This window comes from Nelumbo nucifera, chromosome 2 (genome assembly GCF_055504915.1).
Source record: "Nelumbo nucifera cultivar China Antique chromosome 2, China Antique-T2T, whole genome shotgun sequence".
Taxonomy (NCBI): Eukaryota; Viridiplantae; Streptophyta; class Magnoliopsida; order Proteales; family Nelumbonaceae; genus Nelumbo; species Nelumbo nucifera.
This window is the reverse complement of record NC_142650.1, coordinates 5,579,562-5,599,382: the sequence shown is the minus strand read 5'-3', so window position 1 is coordinate 5,599,382 and position 19,821 is coordinate 5,579,562. Positions and strand designations below refer to the sequence as shown.

General features: G+C 40.1%; 2 protein-coding genes across 2 annotated transcripts; both read left to right on the top strand.

Moving 5' to 3' along the window:
- Positions 1–2,473: 2,473 nt before the first annotated feature.
- Positions 2,474–12,870, top strand: LOC104594713 (CDP-diacylglycerol--glycerol-3-phosphate 3-phosphatidyltransferase 2-like). The gene is made up of 7 exons (XM_010255143.3): positions 2,474–3,169; positions 5,367–5,464; positions 5,579–5,629; positions 5,781–5,894; positions 11,895–11,951; positions 12,064–12,149; positions 12,286–12,870. The coding sequence occupies exons 1-7, from the start codon at positions 2,650–2,652 to the stop codon at positions 12,404–12,406; spliced, it is 1,047 nt and encodes a 348-aa protein (XP_010253445.1). The 5' UTR covers positions 2,474–2,649; the 3' UTR covers positions 12,407–12,870.
- A 4,967-nt stretch (positions 12,871–17,837) lies between these two features.
- Positions 17,838–19,588, top strand: LOC104594712 (E3 ubiquitin-protein ligase SGR9, amyloplastic). The gene has a single exon (XM_010255142.3). It carries the CDS (start codon positions 18,653–18,655, stop codon positions 19,502–19,504), a length of 852 nt encoding a protein of 283 aa, XP_010253444.1. The 5' UTR covers positions 17,838–18,652; the 3' UTR covers positions 19,505–19,588.
- Positions 19,589–19,821: the final 233 nt, after the last annotated feature.

Genomic DNA, 19,821 nt, shown 5'->3' with positions numbered 1-19,821 from the left:
TTATTTGTTACCTATATGATGGTGCATCTTATAAATAAGAAGAATACAATGTGCTATTGGATTGATATGAAACTAGGAAGTTGAGAACAATCTAAAGTTTTTGGATAGTTATTATATATATATATATATTATGTAAATAGGACATTCTCCCTTGAATCTTTTATTCCCTCTCTTGGTCTCTAAATCTCTCTCATATACAACAAGTTTTCCTTTATTCTCTCATATTATAGATATTGTCGCATGAACTGCGAAAGGCCTGATCCCTCCCATTAGGGTATATAGCACAACCCCTTTCACGTGATTTGTCTTTCTCACTACTCCATTAACAAGTCCATTCCACCACGGTTTCTCAAACATTCGGAGGTTAAATCACCATTTACATTTATTTTTCTTCATGGGGCTATACAACAGGGGGTAGCCCAACTTCATCCATTAACCCCTAACCCTAGTGACAAAGGGATTTGATCCTAGGTCTCTACTCTGGCGGAACCAAAGATCCCACCAACTAGGCCACCATCAGTTGGCCTTAAAGGATGTATTTAAAAGTCAAGGTAGGCTTATAAAAGGGGTACCAAAGAATATAAGCCACACAACAAGAACAAAATATGGGACCTACTAAAAGCAAAAACTCTACACACTCTAAAAAGCATGAGCATTCAACCACACATTGGAAACATTTCCTCGCGAATTCAACATGCAAATAGTGTAGCGGAGATATGCTTGGCGTATAGCTGGAGTTTGGAGAATTTGGATTAGGTGAATGCGATGGCTGTTTAGTGGGCCGTGGAACGAATGATAATGTCCATGCCATTAGTAAATACATGGGTCCCATTGTGAAAGGTACGGGTCCCATGAATTTTATTACTGGCGTGGAATATTATCAGTGGTTCCACAGCCCATTGAACAACTAGCGCCTTCAACTATTCTTTGTTCATAGCTAGGTGCCATGTGCACATAGTTTTTGCTTTTTAGGCTTCATTTGTTTATTGGTAAATAAGAGGGGGAAAGTTGGTCATTGGGTATCTCTTTCCCTTTGACCACTTTTATTTTATTAATATTAATATTATTATATTATATTTTATTATTATTATTTTTTTGCATTAAGTATTGGGTCCACGGTAAAGAGAGCTTCATTTACCCAAGTAAAACCTTCCCAAAGTGTGTAAGTAGCTTTCCCACCTGGAGGAAAAAGTTTATAAAACATGATGGGACAAGCTTACTCTTTTTATAAGTGGAAAGGTCATTATATTACTTACCCATGAATCAAAAGAACATGATTACATAAACTTATTTGGATAAATTTTACCTATAAACCTTTACTTGAGTAAATGTACTTACCCGAATAAGTGAAAAATCTAATATATATAAATGAAGGTTTTCAGGCTACAACCCCACCATTTAGACATTTGGCTTTTTCAAAATTAGACACATGGCATTTTCCGGGAAGTTGCTGTTAAAGCCCACAACCCACTATCACCATTCATAGGCCTTCTCATTTTCTAGAAAGCTAGATACATGGCAATTTATGAGAAATTCCTATTAAAACCCATAACCCATTACCAAGCTACAGCCCCCCACCATTCAGACACATGGCCTTCTCATTTTTTTGGAAAGCTAGACACATGACATTTTCTGAGAAGTTGCTGCTAAAACCCACAACCCACTATCACCATTTTTAATCAATTCCTAAAAAATACAAAAGTGGTTATCCACAACCACTTCTTACTACATTCTATCAATCTCAATTAATCATTAACCCTCTACCTATCATAACAAAAGAAAACTATCCATATTATAATAATTATTGAAAAACTATTTTTATAAAATAAATATTTCTTAAAAATTTAATAATTATTTAAAATATTAATAAATATAAGTTTAATATTATTAATTCCATAATATAAATTTAACATTACTGTCCTAGTGCTTAATACGGGGTCATTCACTAGTTTATAAACAAATGGGGCCTTAAGAGAATTATTCTCTAATTAATTTGCATTAGACTCCTTGCTATGAGCCTATTAATAGGCTTTTATTGGCAAGTGTCTAGATCTTCTATCAATAAGGTGCTACCAATAAAACTTTTAACGTGATCAATAGTCGCTCATCTCAAATGTGATTGATGTCTCAAAAGTAAGATTCCCTCAATGAATACAAAACATATTTGATACGTGCGACCATACATCATAGTGGTATTCACTGATCACTAATTCACTATATGGTCCACATCGCCAAACTGCACCCAACCAAGTTAAAATGGTCGGTTTGGTCTCATCTAATCTTAAAAATGGTCCGGTTGTGGCTGATAAATTCTCAAACCATAATTTTTTGGTTTGGTCCGGTTTAATGAATTTCACAAATAAACGAAAGTGTAAACCGCTCCGTGGGGAACCCACCCGGACTCGTAGACCGGAGATCCGTGCTCCATGTCACCATGTGCAATGATGCCAAACACAGAGAAAAAGCCTGTGCACAGAAAAACTCTTCCATAGGAGAGTATAGAATAAAAAAATCTACAGCCACCACCATTCCTGCACCATCTTCCATATCTTAAATCGCCTGTTTTCATCAAATTCATATGGCGTAGTTTAGGGAACCAATTCCTTAAAACCGCTAACCTGAGCACCTGTGCGTATTTTCAGTATCACCATGGTAGGACTAAAAGTGACCATGGTGCCTTCAATCTGCGGCTGGAGGCCCTATATGGCCGAAAAATGGGTGCAAAGGATGAGCAATAGCAGGACTAGGGCTGCCGCTGCAGCTGCCGCTATCGACGTCAAATTGAATGTGGTGGCCGCTAGAACGAAGCCTTCGGTGGACCTGCCTGGTAAGAACCGAGAGCAAATATCGGTTGGATGGAGAGACGGGTGGAGGTTAATATCCTGCGCAAAATTCGGGGCTGCACCCGAGAGGGCTTCGTGTAGAAAATTGGGGTCTCGTGGTCAAAAGGTTTTTTCTTCCTCTGCTTCTTCTGAATCCAAAGGAGGTCCTGTGGCCACCGGCATGGGCTATGAGAATGAGGTGGACCGGGACGATAATAACCGGTTGCCACCGCCGTCGCAGAACCACCCCATTTTTCACCAAAAAAAGTTACAACCTCCAGCGTTGCTTACATTGCCTACGATCCTGACGTTAGGTCGTGTCGCGGCGGTGCCACTTCTCGTTAGCAGTATGTATTCCATTACATTTCTTTAAGATCTGTTTTGTTATTTTCTTGACCTTATCGAGGCTATGTGAATTTATTGACTTCATTTTTTTATATGACTAGAGAAGTTTGATTTAAGGATTCTTAATGATATAATGCTGAAAGAGGAAATCTTTGGCCCGTTGATATTGAATAATGGAATTGCTTGGATTAATCTCAGGACAGAATTTCAACCTTGTTGACTCTATTGAATACTCTGGTCTTAGAAATTAGAATTCAATTTCCTTTCTGGTGGTTGAAGAGGGGGAATGGTGTCAGATTTCTCCCAGCCGCCCAAGGGACTTCGGAGTCATATATAAATGCTGCTGATCATAAAAGAAGGGGAGATTTTAATAATGTCTGTTAGATTTACATGCGGTAGTTAATGAAGTTGATTGTTATTGTCGTCGGAGTAGGAATGATTTAACTTCTAAATAATTTAGGACGTTAGGTGAGTGTATTTTTTAATCTAATGGGTCATGATCTTGAAGTTGAGTGAGGAGCCCGGGGTAGCCTGACCTCCAGAAACTTGATCTAGTTAGTTGTCACTTGTCAATCAGGAGTTACAGAACTTAAGGAAGTGACATTGCAAGCTTATGGCTACCCCCGTGCCCAATCCTTGATCCAAAGATTCCAAACCAGCAATGAAATCAACTATCGACCCTGAACATTATCCTGCTAAGTTTAATGTTTATCTTATCTGCATTTGTTGATAAGTTGGTTGATTTCTGCATACCTGGTCTGGTTATTGAAAGCTAGTTCCTGCATGTAAACTATATTTAGTAGGGGATTAACCTTTCTACTTTTGGTTTATTGAAAATCCTTGCTGATTTGTTGTTGATTTGCTTATACAATCTTGATCCTAATATTATGCAAAACTTCATATTTTTCCTAATGAAATCATCATTATCTGTTAGGAACCTGCCTAACTCAGGGCTCTTCGAGGGGCCAACCTCCTGAATTCTTAGAAAAAGAGAGAGAGAGAGAGAGAGTTTAATGCTGAAAGAATCAATGTCTCATTCCTTTTCTGCTCTACTACTTATACAGTTTTACAATCTTGATTGTCTTTCTGTTACAGTTGTTGCAAGTTGATGGTTAGTTGTGCTGACGTGGCCTCCTCTTGTAAAATTGATTAACAGATTTCTGTTGGTCTGTTCCAGCAGTCTTAACATTATCACCATCATCTAAGCCTTGTTCCAACTGTATGGGGATTGATTACATGAATGCTGTTCTGTAATTCTGTACTGTTCAGTACCATATCCATTGTTAAATTGTGGGCCCTTAGATCATTTTCTCACTACCTCAACCGATGTTCTTTTTGGCATGCCCCTACTCCCTAGCTCTTCTAGACCATTCAACTTGTAATAGATTGCTTCTTACTGGTGCTGTAGATGGTCTTCTTGGTACATGCCCAAACCATCATAGTGTATTTTCAGTCATTTTATCTCCTATTGAAGCTATTCCATTGTTCTTTCAAATAAGTTAATTTCTTATCGCATCCTTTTTTGTTTTCCCACTCATCCATCTTAACTTTCACAGTTCTACCAATCTTTGAACGTGTTTCTTGATTTTAATGAATTTATTTTTTCTATATAAAAAATTAGATTTCTTCTTTTAGGGGGCAACAGGTATGCTAGAAAGATGATTTTTGGAATTGGAAGAAAAGGACAGGATTATAGATTCTGAAAATACAACGATAGAATAAAACAAGTATGTGGGATTCTAAAAAAACAAGTATGTGAGTGTTAGTGATCTAGACATGACAAAGTTTAGATATCTATGAGGGGGTGGGGATCTTTGTTTATTGAGGTGTGGAGTAATTTATTGGGTTTGAAGTGAGGGTGGAAATATTATGGATGCTTAAGGTAAGCTAAGAAGATCAAGAAGGTAAGTTGCAAAGGATGTTCTGAAGTGGTGTTTAATTATCTCGTTGAAGTTGTGATTATTGATTGTGGAGTGTGATCTCTATTCATGCTGTTTTGTAAAGTGTTGCATGTAGGGATGAGCTTCTAGGGGTATTGTGTGGATGAGGTGATTGTTTTTATTTTTTATTTTTGGGCTTTCTTTCTCTTGGTTATATCTTGTCACTTGTTTCTTGTATCACCCCTTTTTTATTTTAGTGAGAATTTTCTTTTATTATTGAAAAATATGATGTAGCTGACTTGATAATTTTGTTTGCTAGCATTTTACATGAATAATTGGTGGGGGACAACAGCTACAACAAGTATTTTCATTGCTGCAGCAGTTACAGATTGGCTTGATGGGTACATTGCTCGAAAGGTATGCTACTTCTTCATTTCTCTTACAAGGTGTATATTGGAGGATGATATCTTTTCTGGCTAACCATTTTATTACATTTTATTCTGTTGAGCTAATTCTTATTTGGTGTACCAGATGCGATTAGGCACAACATTTGGTGCATTTTTGGATCCCGTAGCTGATAAGGTTTCATTTTTATTCCATAAACTTTGTCTTGTTTCCTCCTTGAGCTAATTGAGTCTTAGGGTATAGATTTTGGGTGGAAAAAAGGGGAAAAAAACTCCTTTCATGGGTGTTTAGCAGTTCTTGTCTCTGATTCTTATGCTCTTGGATACAGCTTATGGTTGCTGCAACATTGGTCTTATTGTGTACCAGACCTTCGGAAGCTGCTATATTTGGAGATGTGCCATGGCTATTGACGGTGCCTTCAATTGTTATAATTGGTAGAGAGGTAATTGCCCTGATCATTATACTATTTGTATTGAAACTATCCAGGTTGTTGTGATTGTGTAATGGTGTACACTGCGAGATGCATTTTTTCTGTAATTCTGATTTATCAGTTCTTTTTCTTTTGCTATTCCTGTAGATGTTAAAAGTAGTAAGAGCACTGCTTTGTCATCTTCATAGGTAAAAATAGGAAAAAACAAATAGGACCAATTCCTCCATTAAGAAGTATATAATATATTAAGATTGCAAGATAAACGTTTCTTTGAATGCCTTTATTTTCTTTATCTTTGTTCTTGTTGAAACTTTTTGAGTAAGGTGGTGGTTAACTTGCTTGTTTGTGAAGAATTTATGTGACTGGTGTTCGCAAGGATTAAGAAAGAGGAGGTAAGTCTTATAGCAATGTTTCCTCTTTGCTCTTTCCTGGATCATATGAGGCAAAGAAATACTAGAACTTTTGAAAATTGATGCTTACATTCATCCCTTTGGAATGTCATTGACATGATAGATTCATGGATGGCAACCAGAAAGGAATTCGGAGAAGTTTCCTTTCTAAACTTTTTGTTTAGCATTTTCCTCAGAGCTTTTTGAGACCCTATGTATATCATCTATTTATACATGGTCTATACTTGCACATGGTATTTTCTTTCTGATTTGATACTTAGCTTTTCAAAAAAGAATAAAAACGTAAATGGGTTTTATTAATGCAGGCCAAAGAGAAATATAATTCTTAGATCCCTAAGGAACAAGGGGAGAGATCTGAAAAGAACTCTATACAAGGCGAATCAGAAAATTAAGATAAATAAAACTGTTATCAGTTGGAAATCTGACTAGTAGTTAACCCATCCTTTAACCTCTTGATTAGAAAGACTATAAGTAAATGATTTAGCTGATCTTGGTATCAATCTAAACATGATTTTCTCTCAACATCTCTACATACTTCATGCACATTGATATTGGCATTCTATGATAGAAGATATGGCGTATTTTCGTCTTGTTTGTATAATGAATATTCTACTCAAGGAGGTCATGTGGTGTAAGTTGTTTGCTGATGATATTTAGTCTTGTACTCTTGTTTCATAAAACCAGAGAGGGGGCAAATGCAAAGTTTAAGATATAAAGATATGCTTTATGATCAAGTGATTTTAAGATAAGCAGGAGTAAATAACATATACTGTGTAACTTAGCAATAATAATAGAGAAGGGGTAGAAATAAGATTCATGACCGATGATACTCCAAAGCATGCATTTTCACTAGCTTGGTTTGATTGTATTTAGTGGCAGTTTGGGAGGGCTTTGACACAGTGTCTTCTGGCTTTGTGAGGTGGGCTCCACACAGACAGCCTATAAGTTATGTTTGGTGAAAAATCTGGGAAGCCCAATTATGCTGTCATTCAGCTAGAAAATTGGAATTATGGTTAAGCTTCTTCAAATTGGCTCCGTGAAAGCAGCTCAATCAAGGCTTAGGCCCTCCCAAATGGGGCTCTTAGGGCTCTTGACAGTATCTATTCAAGACAGGATAAGAGATAGAAAATGGGGTAAATCCTATTAATTTCTCATCATGTATGGTGTTGGTTGTTTGGTTGGCTTGGGTGTAGAGATGGAGGGTTTTTTATTGGGGGGTTGTGGTTTGATCTCCTGCTCATTAAGGGGTTGTTCAGGGTGGTAGTTTGGCTGTCTGTGGCTTCAAAGTTTTCTCTGGGATGTGAGTACAGGGTCATTCTTCAGGTGAGGCACACACCATGAAATGAACCTTGCCTGTAAGCGTAAGTTCACCTGAGACATGCCTTTTAAAACATTGAATTATAATAGGGTGGGTGAAGTGGAGAGGTGCTTTTAGAGGCTATTGTACTATAAGAAATAAAACATCGATAAATATTTAGATGAGGATGCTGAGATAAATGAGTTGCAAGGCTCGGATGCCTAGAATTGAAAATTAGTGTGCTAGAGGGAATTTAATGTCAGCTTCAATAGGTGGAAATGGGTTAAAGAAGTGAGAAATACTTGAAGGTCTATGAAATGACAGAAGATATAGCCCTTGGTAGAGTTAGAGTGAACATGGAACAAGATTCGTGTTCAAAATTTCTGTTTTCCTCAAATTCTTACAAAAGACATAAGCGAGCTTAATAGCTGATGTAGTTTTAGAAGTTGGAACTACTGATGCTTCTGTTTATTTCCTTAACAAAACATCAAATCTATTGATCCTTGTAGATCTTTTTTTTTTTTTAATTTTATATTAGTGAAAACTTTTCTGATTTGGCTACAGTTGAAAGTGCATCTTTAGTAGATGGCCTTAGGCTCTCTCACAAGCTTGGGTTGGATAGTGATGAAGGAAGATTTGGCCCGACCTCGTGACCACTCAACACGTGGCAGAGGCAACAACTCGGCACGACAGTACGCCCAAGGCGCGAGCTCCGAAAGGAGGAACCAGCGGTCCGAGCTCCCCAAAAGGAGCCCGAACTCTCCCTTTGACCCCGAGCCTTACGAGGAGCGCAAAGGGCAACAACCCGAACTGGCCCGCCCCAGGATAGTTCGGGCCACACCTCTATCCGAACTCAAGACTTCACCTCGCACACCACTCCAGCACTTCGTCTCCAGGACGCCGAACTGAACAACCGTACCTGACCTGACACCAAAGGAGTCCGTATCCTGAGGCGGCGCACTTGACTGACTTAGGATTTGACACTTGACAGCCGCACTTCAACGGCCACCTGCCACCACCACCTCCAGTCACAGAGACGGCTCCGACAAAGAGAGCAGTGGCGGTTGTCTGCCCTAACAGAGGTGATGACACCCAAACTGGCAGAAGTGCAGAGGTAATGATTCCCGACCTGACAGGAGCTTGGGAGTGAGTGTGCGAAGTGGTTATAAAAGGCTCCCTTCCCCCCCAAGAAGGAGGTATGTGATAACTTTGCGCCATTTGGTTTTTTATCTTGCCTTTGAGGAAATACTAACTTGAGCTTCGGAGCACTCTCACTGGGTTCTTCCCCGCAGATTACTCGCTTTCTCCTCCGTTTCAGGCACCTTTTGCTCCAGCCAGAGGCAAGATCGTTGATAGCTAGGACCGGCCGGATTGCGCTCCATCAGATAGGTTGCTAGTGGAAGGAGACATGTTCATCAGGTGTTTGCAATCCTCAAAATGATGTAGGAGATTAGATTAGTTCATGTATTGTGAGAGAGAAAGGCTCACTTTAAAATAACAGTCCAGGCACATGGCAAGGCATGGAATAATTAGAAATCAATTGTATTGGGGGTCACTACCTTTTGTAAAATTATACAATGGGGTTGGGTAGTTTGGGCTAGCCTAAATCTGGAGGGGTGTCAGGCACATTCGTCTTGTACATTATTTCCATATTTTTTACATAATAAAATAAAGGAGCTTGTATTTGAGGTTAGATTTCAGACTTCCTAGAAGATTTTTTTGATCAATAATTTTCTAGAAGATTCAATGGCTAGAAGAAGGTAAATATAGACTCTTTATATGATTGAGATGGCAATCTATTGTAAGATTGTCATCAATTCTACATGTCATCCACATACTAGGTGATTGTCTGAAAACTTTCCTTTATCGGTCTCTGTTAAAATTTACCATCCTTATGTCTTCAAATTCATTAAACACAAGAGCCATATCTGTGATGAATGAAAGTATTTTGTTGCAATATCTTTGGAGTAGGTTTACAGACCCCATCAAATACCCTTTTGTCTTGCTTCTTGCATAATCCCAACTTCATAGCCAAGGGAACCATTCTTTGAAGTTTGGCCCTGAAAACCAAATAGCACCGGTGGCCAAGCTAGTGCTTCATACAGCTTTAGAGGGATGCACATACTTCACCTAGAAGATGCGTTTGGAAAAACTCCAAATATCCCTGGCAATGTGGCAATGAAAAAGCAGATATTCATGGCTTCTTTCTTCAAAGAAAAAACATACTGATTTGTTATTCAGAAACCTCTATCTTTTAATTTAGGCACTTTCTATGATACTGGATGGGGGGGGGGGTGCAAGTTGGGCGTGTTAGGCCGGGTTTATGATCAACCGGGCCCGGCCCTAAAATTTGGACTTAAGGCCTGAGCCCGAAGTCAAGCCCAATTTTCCCAACCCGAGCCCAGCCTGCATTGTAATTTGATGAACTCGGGTTGGGCTCTGGCCTGGGCCGGGCTTGGGTTGGTCAATGAATCCACTCTAAAATTATACATATATATGTAAATAGGTAAATATGTATACAAATGTATATATATACACAAATATGTATGTATATATATGTAAATATGTATGCAAAAATAACATATACATGTGTATAGTTGGGCTGGGTTCGGGCTACCTAAGGGCTAGGCCGGGCCTGATTCCAGCCTAAGGACCGATTTCTTGGGCCCGAGCCCAGCTCGAGGTCCGAAATTCCAAGCCCAACCCATATAAAATTTTTGGGCTGGGCTGGTTTGGGCTCGTGTTGGGCCCGCCCAAGTCGCACTCCTATAGGGGTGCAAGTTGGGCGGGTTGGGCTCTTTAATTTAACCACCATTAAGTTTTTCGTAGTGCTGCCAACTCCTTGGTGACCCAGTTATTTGAGCTTTAGGCAGGCTTTCCAGGAACAGTCTATGCACAATTTCATTTTCTCTATTAATCAATTGATGAGTGGGATCTGTTTAGAGCTGAAACTGGGTGCAACTTCAGCAGGCTTGGGTTGAGCTTTTGTCAAAATTTGAATAGGTCAAGCCCAAAGCAGTATAAAATGCTAATCCGGGGCCAACCCGAGTGCAACCCTAGTGAAACCATGGCTTTGCTACATAGAAGGGAATATCTCTGTACCAACCTGTCACTCACAGTACAAGCATCTCCATTATATTGAGATCAGTATGAAGTTATATAACTTTGCTTTATGTTTTGAGAGCCCTCCATAATCTTCATGACTTGGATGGGCATTTTCTTTGCTGTTCCCACTATCATTCCCTTTTACCATTTTTAGTAAAATATCAAAAGTATATTAATTTGACTGATTGCAGAAAACAACCTACTTTTAGCATCCCTTACTAGGTTTTCAAAATATGCAACCTGAACTTCATAGTCCTGCACTAGACTAATTGATATTCTGTCAAACTTAACGTGCAGTGTAACGAAATACCCTCATGCACCACCTAGATTTCAACTGTGAATAATCTTGGTATCACCCAGTTCCTTAGAAAGCCTCTTAACACATTGATCCGTCTACCTGCTGCGTCTCTGTTGATTCTACCTGCCTTGCTTCCCTTATATCAGGATTCAAAGAGTCATTGGGGTTCCCTGTCTTATTAATCAAATTTTATGTTATTGTTTAAAAGAAAAAGAATCATGCATAATGTAGGAGCAGTACTGCAATAGTGCATCCAACTACATGTTTCTTCCAAAGTACTACTTTTCTTTCTCGGTTTGGCTAACCAGCCATTTTCAAACTTATTCCGATCTAAAATTTTTCATCTAGATATCCCACATTCTTCTTTTTCTGAAAAATGTTTCATCCTTTTTTTTTTCTAGTTTGATGTTATGTTATCAAGCACATTTTGTTCTTTATTTTCCTTTTAATCTGGTAAGATTAACAATATGTGGTTCAATTTGACAATTCTTCTAGAGCTATTCTGCAAATCATGTGTGGCCAGTGCCTTTGTCTCATTACTTGGTGTAATGGTAAAATTTTGGGCTGTCAAGCATGAGAACATGGGTTCGGTCTGAGAGCAGCCCCTTTGTGTGAAAAATGCCAAAGGTTAGGACTGTACCCAGTCCACCCTCCCAAGCACCCAGATAGCCAGGATCAGACATTGGGTAATGGCCCAAGTGCCTATGTCTGGCTCTTAGGTATAACTACATAACCAGGTCGAACACCTTTTCCTTCTGCTTTGTTTTTTCCTAATATGCAGTAGAGCTTATATTTTTGGCGAGCTGTTGACTTGGTGTGCCATGCTCATTCTTTTCTTGTGTTTCTTGGTTATTTTTTTCTTTTGGTTTTAGCACTTGGAATGACTCAACCTTTTTCTGTAGATAACAATGTCAGCAGTTAGAGAATGGGCTGCATCTCAGAATAGTAAAGTTCTTGAGGTTCTATTTCCCACATAACTTTCCACCACCTGTTTCGTATCTTATTTTAAAATCATCAGATGTATATCCTTACTCTGAAAGTCTGAATTGTGATGAATGTTCCTGTCATCAGGCTGTTGCTGTAAATAATCTAGGGAAGTGGAAAACAGCCACACAAATGACTGCATTAACCATCCTTCTGGTTACACGAGACAGCAGGTTTGTGATTTCAGTGACTGAACATATTGATAGTACTACGTTAAATTCTAATCTGAAGAGGAAAATAATTAAATTTTATTCCCTAAAGGATTTTTAATCTGTCTCCGCTTTTTTTTTTTTTTTTGTGAATGTTCAGTCTATCAGGGCTAGGTACTTTAGTTGCATCTGGTGTTGTTTTGCTTTACATCTCAGCTGGTCTTGCCGTCTGGTCATTGGCTGTGTACATGAGGAAAATATGGAGAATATTGCTGAAGTAGTTGGTTTCTCTTGCTTCACCTGAGTTTGGAAGAAGGGGGTATTCGGGGTTGATGATGCTAGACTTTTGGGATTTGGGTTCTTATTTGGTTTCTTTAAATGCCCCCATCTAGTGATTGATACCTCCCAACTATGGAAATTGAACTTTTTGAGATAAGTAGATGAAGGGAAGATGCTTACGTTATGATTTTGGATTGGCTTCAGTTGAAGTTTTCTTGGAGGAAGGAAGTAGGTCTTATTATCATTCATTATATTACTTTGTCGGTAAAAGATGGTTAGGGCTGATGGAAAGATGCAGTATATAGTCTTGAAGCCTTAGGTTCAATTGTCTTAACAGGGACAAGCTGGGAAATACATCACTTAATTTGTGTAAGTAATTTTAGATGCCTACAGCATAACTCATTTGCAGGTCTCTTCATTAACTCTATGGTGTTTCAGGTTTAATACTGATTTTCTTGGTAAGAAAGTGTTTTTAAGTCTTTTACGCAATAGGGATTTGAAAGGAATGTAACCTTGCGCTGCTTCTGTCAAACTCCAACTGGAGAAATGCTTTTGGTACCGGCAAGTTTTTGTTTTTTCTTCAATTAATTTGATAGTGGCAAATTAGGTTATGTAGGAATCATTTATAGGAACTCTGTTAGTGAGAATTTAAACATAAAAACAACAAATGAATGGACAGGTTTTTAGACGATCTCTTAAGAGATCCTTTTTAATAATTTTTAGTCAGTGTCTTCCAAGATCTAATGCAATTGCAAAGTTACAACTTACAAATTATTGTAGTTGATCTCTCTCTCTCTCTCTCTCTCTCGGAAAGATTTGTGGGGTCGTGGACTCGTGGAGGGGCATCAAGCTACAGTAGAACTTCAGAAAACCGAATATTTTCATCTTTTATCTGATTTTAGTGCTTTATGTGGTTGCTAATAAGTGCCTGTTTGGGAGGGCCGCGAAGTGTAGTAGGTTTTGGCTTTCCGAGGTGGGCCTATATATTGGACAATCTATGAGTTATGTTTGGTGAGGAACCCCCAAAGCCCAAATCAATTGTCTGCCAATCATTTTAATGGCTATTTACTTCACCCTCTTTGAATAGCTTATCCTGAGTGCTTCAAAGCTGCTACACAGCTTAGCTGAATCTTCAGCTCAGCCCTCCCTAACGAGCCCTAAAATGAAAAAAGAGAAAGAAGCTGATCTTATTGATCTCTTCCATTTTCTCATTTTTTGATAGGTTAAGATTTAAGAAAGTGGCCGTCGGGTTGAACTCGGATCCTAAGGCATCAGTGGGACCGTGGGGCACCGATTTATTATCCTTCCACCAACGGCAACGAGAGTGGTTGAGGGAGGCTCTCGCTGTCGGCTGTCGCTGCTCTGTGAAACCAGCCTGATGCAGTGCCCTCCACTGTAATGACCCGCTTGGGTCATGTGGTCCAACTCCCTACATGGAATGGGCGAACCAGATCAAGCCTTGATAGAGCCTACCCATTGGGCTCAAGCCAATGTTAGGCCACTCTAATGACCCGCTTGGGTTACAAGCTCATTCTACTGAGGTCGTCATCTCTTTCATTCTCTGTTCTAATTTTTCTTCCTTTATTTTGAATATTCTTTATCCTCACTCTTGCTCTCTCTAGTCAATTAGTGCCGCAAATTATATCTGCTTGTCTAAATTGGATCCAAATGTACCCACCCTTATACCGTTTGAATGTAATCAACATAAAATTGAGAAAAGTTGTTTGAATTTTGTATGCTTATTGAAGAGTCATTAGTTTCAATTTCATAGGCGCTATTTTCGATTCATTTTGTTCATGATAAACAATAAAGTCATTTTTCTAGTTTATTTTATTGATAACTAGTTAATTGGCGGAGATGAGTAGAGTGGCATAGAGGTAAATGTACTTAAACTATTGGTGTGGTGGTCATATTGACGTGCGATGTCGGGGGCAAGTATCACATTATATAGTAAGATATATACTATTTTCATCTTCTTTTATTCCATTTATTAAGGGTATTCAAAGATCTAAATCTGATGGTTAATATTCTATTTGAATTCAAATATGAATGAATCAAATGTGGAGAGCTTTATATCCAATTAAAATAATTCAGTGCCACTGCCAGGAAAGGAATAAATTAGAAGCAAGGTTCAAAATATCCATGTATTGGGATGTATTGAGGGGTTTGAACAGCATGACCCCTTCTTTCTTTAGTTTTTTCCCCAAAAATTTACAGGGGGCTGATCTTAGCGATGACTGCCCCCTGAAAATATTAAAATAACCTTAAGATTTCACATATCATAGTGGGTCCGATGTGATATGCTTGACTGATCGTGATACGTGGCAAAATTTTGAACCTTGACTAGAAGAGCATTGGATAATTAAAATAAAAATCATATTAAGGGGGTGTTAATGAAAAATCAAAATTAAGTCATTCATTTGCAGTGAACAGTAAATTGAGGGAAGAATCTACTTGGGAGTCCCAAATTTTGGTGACGTTCCAATGCTCATTGCACCCTCAGGCCATCTTTGGTTTTGGTTTGATAGAAATAAGAGAGAAATAGAAAGTTGAGAGGAAGTTCTTAAGAAAAATTGTGAAGTGCTCATTCCCTCATATTTCTGTTTCTCCCTTGTCAAGCCAAAGATAGAATTGGGAGAGCCAAAGCATACATGATTGAAGCAGAAACGAACAAAGGGAGAACTCCATCGCAGGGTTATTTGATTTGTAGAATGGCCGTTGTTGTGGACTTCTTTGGGCTAATAATCTTTTAAGAGTTTTACGACATTCTGTTGGAATGTTTTAACTGTCAGAAGTCATTAATTACTACAGTGCAGCCTCGTGAAGCTGCAGTCTCCTGCTGCTTAAAATGATCTAAACCGTTCCATATGATCAATTTTTATAATTCTTCATTTTTTTCCCCTCTAGCTAGTGTAATGATTTCTTGGCTTTTCTTTAAATTTATTTTGGGAAAAAGCAGCGATTGGAAATTTGGAATCCTTTATTAAGTAAACTTTTCCTTTTTGCTAATCAAATCGCTTCGGGTTAAAGCGATCGACGGTGGAATTCCCGACCCCTGTTTGGATGCCCAAAAGATATCATGTCTCCCTTTAAAATGACAGTTATGCCCCTAAAACCAGAGCCACGTTATTCTAAGGTCCAAACAACTTCTTATTTCTTTTCCTTTTTTTTTTTATAACCTTTTTAATATACCTTGCTTTAGGGAGGAGGCATGGGACCAAGGGAGAGTGCCCTACATGAGATCACATTGGCACCCCCACAGAGGGCGCTCCACATGCATATCTCACTGTGCACTGAAAACATTTTTCTACTTATCATGTGGAATTGTTCCCAATATACGGGTGGGAGGTGCTGTAGGGCGCCGATGTGATCTCACCTTACATCCATCCAACTCCAACCTGAAATTGCTGAATCTGAGATAAAATGTATTATACACGAGATTAAGACCTAAGAGGAGGATTGTGAACCGGGGATAGGTTTAGCTGAACGTAACAGCTGCTAAAAAGGCTATGAAACAAGAAAGATCTCTTTGTGCACCACATAAAAACTCCCCTGTGATGAACTATATAATCATTGGATTTATATCAATGAACCAAAAAGAATAACTTTTTGAATCCATCATCCTGGGTCCTATGTATTTTATTACTGACGCGGAGTATTATTAATGGTTCTGCACCTGTTAAACAGCTAAAGCATTCAGTGAAGTGAATACAGATTATGTCAATGGAGTGTGAGGTGGAGTCGTCTGAATTAGATGCACTTGAAGGTAGAGTTAAAAGGAGATCACATCTCCACCCCATAAAGGGCTGCCCCACAGCACATTCCCGCCATGTATTGGGAACATCTCCCGATGATGGCATCATTAGAACTGGTATTATCATTGGAAGATGTTCCCAATACATAGTGGGGGTGTGCTGTGGGGCGGCCCCTTGGGCAGAGATGTGAACTCGAGTTAAAGAGCTGTTTAACCAATGATAATATTCCACATCAGCTATCAAATATATATAACCTACAGCCATTGGGTAGTGATCTGTTATCAATAAAATGCTCTCAACATTGTCCCAACAAGCAAGCCACTGCATTACATTATAAACATCCCCCTTATCATTCATGGAGAGATCACATTGGCACCCCAGTCCCCATAGAAGGGTGCCCCATAACACAACCCACCCAACCATGTATTGAAAATATCTCCCAATGACAAATATGCTGAGATGTTTATGTGGGTGTAATCTATGGGGTACAGATGTGAACTCCATGGAGATATATTGGTGATGTACATTGAAAAAGTGTGGTGAGTATTTGTTGGAAGCAGATCTGAACTCACAAACACTCTCTCACATCACATGGATGGCTGACATGAGACGGGATCTGCTCCTCATGAATGGGCGCCTCACATGTACATCCACCATGCATTGAGAACATCTTGAGATATTCCCAATGCATGATAGGATGTACATATGAGGCACCAGGTGTGAAGAGCAGATCCGGTCTCGGCTGATGTGGGGCATTATTATTGGTTAACCCTCCCCAACACAGCCATCTATCTAGTCAGGACTCGAGATCCAAGAGACCTGATTAAGCGCAGTGGAGTTGTAGTTGAGGTGTATTATTAGTGGGGGCCGGGGGGGTGTGAAAGGTAGATTTCCACCCGAGTTTTTTCGCGCCATCTCGCTGTCTCTTCCACTCCTCGCTAGACACTCCACGCTACAATACAAAACCCAACTAGAAGCAGAGAGAAAGGAAGATAACGAACGAGAACTGAAAAACATTTATGATAACAAAAAGCAACAAATGGACGAAGGAATGCCAAACGTGGTCGCATTTAGACGGGTGCTTGCGGACAAAACCAAACCACCTCTCCTCCACTCCTCTTATCTATCACTAGCTGTCCTTGATTCTTCACCCAATACCAGATTTGGCCCTCACGATTGCTTTCACCGATTTATCCCTGTCAATCGGGTTATTTCCGACTATTAAATTTGATCATGTATAGTGACCACGTGTGGATATTTTTGGTATTTAATTTGTTTTCTAGTCTACTAAAGAAAGAATCGAGTTGTTTGTCAGGGCTGCTGTACATTTGAGCAGTATGGATCGGAAGAAAATCACAGGAGAAAGAAGCAGCGTGGTCAGAACAGAACAGGCACATTGCAGTTTGGTAATTATCTAATGACTAATGGGTATGGCAATGCAGTTTAGAGAGAGAGGTAAACAAGTGGGATAAAAGGCTGAAAGCAAAAGACATAGGGACAGGATATGACCGATGGAATTGACATAAGGCAGTGAGTGCTGAGCAAAGGTATAGAAGAGTACAGTATTAGGCTATTAGCTTTGTGAATTGTGAGAATGGGACAAGCTTCCAAAACAAAGCCAATGGCAGTTATATATAATTCATGTGACACAATTGCCCATCACCATTGATTATAAAAGCAAAGCAACTTGTAGAGAGCAATGCTTTCCATACAATGATACTCTTGTCTTTTACACCATATCTACAACCATGGATTGCTCACACTATTAGCTTTTAACTTACAGACAAGATGGAAACAAACAAACAAACAGACTGGGTTGGTAGGGGAAGAAGAGGTGATTAGTTGGTTGCGAGTTGCGAGAAATGAGCCAAAACCCACCATATCTCTTCGAATCAAGGCACATGAATTATATGCCCATAATAAAAAGGGCCCTCCAGAGTCCAAACGATATCTTTCACTTCAGCCTTAAAATTGCAGCTCATTCGGTACTTGTGAGTCTGATCCATCACCCCCATCCCAATATGATCCATTTATTTAACCGAAGCAGCTTTGGCCCTTTGAGATGTGTGGCTGCTGAAGCCGGAGAGAAAGAGGCCGGCGGTGGCGGGTTTAGACTCGAACAAAACAATTCACTGAATCGACTCTACTAGCACTAGCTGCCCAATTTCCTAGCTCAGTATCGGTAAGCTCGCAACCAATTATTCGATTCAATTAGAAGGGGCATATTTGACATTTCGGACGGACGAACGAGAACGACAAAGCGCGAGCTCAGGGTCAGGGAGGGACATGAGATGAGGAGGACGATAATTGAAGAGAAGTAGCAAATAGCAATTACCAGCCAACCATGGCCATACCATCAGACGGCACGGGATACAATAGTCATTACGATGAGATTTCCATGTCTAAATCGGTCAAGGGATTCTTTTTAAGGCCACACGTTCCACAAACTCACTCACCCCCACGCCAACACCATCGTCGTTCCCCGATATCACCATGGACGAGCTTCAGCTGCAGCACGACTCCAGTGAAACGATCATGGCTGCACTCTTCACCCTAACCCCTTGCCAATTCTCTGACCTGAGACATTCCTTGTCGTCGGATCTCCGTCGTCAGCACCACCGCCTCTGCTCCCTCCTTCGCTCCACCACCCGTTTCTCCCAAACTCTTCGACACCTGGAGGCCCTCTCCCTCCACCAAAAGACCCTCCTAATCGCGCGCTATTTCCTAACCACGCTGAAACAACTCACCCGTTTCTGGGAAGCCGAAACGCCCAATACCTCCGTCGCCGTTCGACTCCGGGACCTTGACGCCACGTTGCTTCTCATGCTCCTGTGTGAAGTCCACCAACACGACAAGCAGGCCTTAGAGAGACCTCCGGCCGAGTGGCGCCACATCCTCAACGAGTACGTGGTCAGTAACATGTTGGCAATGGCCGGCGTGGGAGTTCCAAGTGGTGCAATAGTTTTGAGTCCGTTTATTGACGTGGCGACGAGATGCAGGAGGTTTCTTGATGCAGCAGGCTGTGGAGGAGGTGGTGGAAAGGTGGAGAGGGAGGTGGCAACGTCGGCGGCGGCGGTGGTGGCGTTGCCGTCGGTGGAGTTATGTGGGACGGGGACAGAGTGTGCGATATGTAAAGAGGCGATGGGGGGAGGGAGAGACGTGTGCGAGCTGCCTTGTGGTCACATGTTTCACTGGATGTGTATACTGCCATGGCTTGCGAAGAGGAATACTTGCCCCTGCTGTAGACTCCGGCTTCCGACCGACGATGTGTTGGGAGAGATCGAGAGACTCTGGGGTGTTCTTCTCAGAATAGGTCGTAGCCCAAGGAATTCTTGTGGCGATTGATTTTATTATCTGAAATGAAAGAAATGAAATTGGTCATCAATACAATTATCAATCGAACAAAACTGACACTGGTTAAGGAGTAAATCAGATGTATATAATACAGTATAGTTCTGGGATTTTCTCTTTATTTTCCCCTAAATCTGGAAATTAATCAGTAGGATCGAGTGGAATGTTTTGTGATTGTAAGTAGTTGTATTGTACGTGTGGATTCAGAAGATAAATCTTGTAACTCTGTAATTCACCCCATAAATAATCCCTATGACCGTATCAGTTGGCAATTCGTCAAAGCTCCGCCGGTTACTCGGGAAGGAATCGAC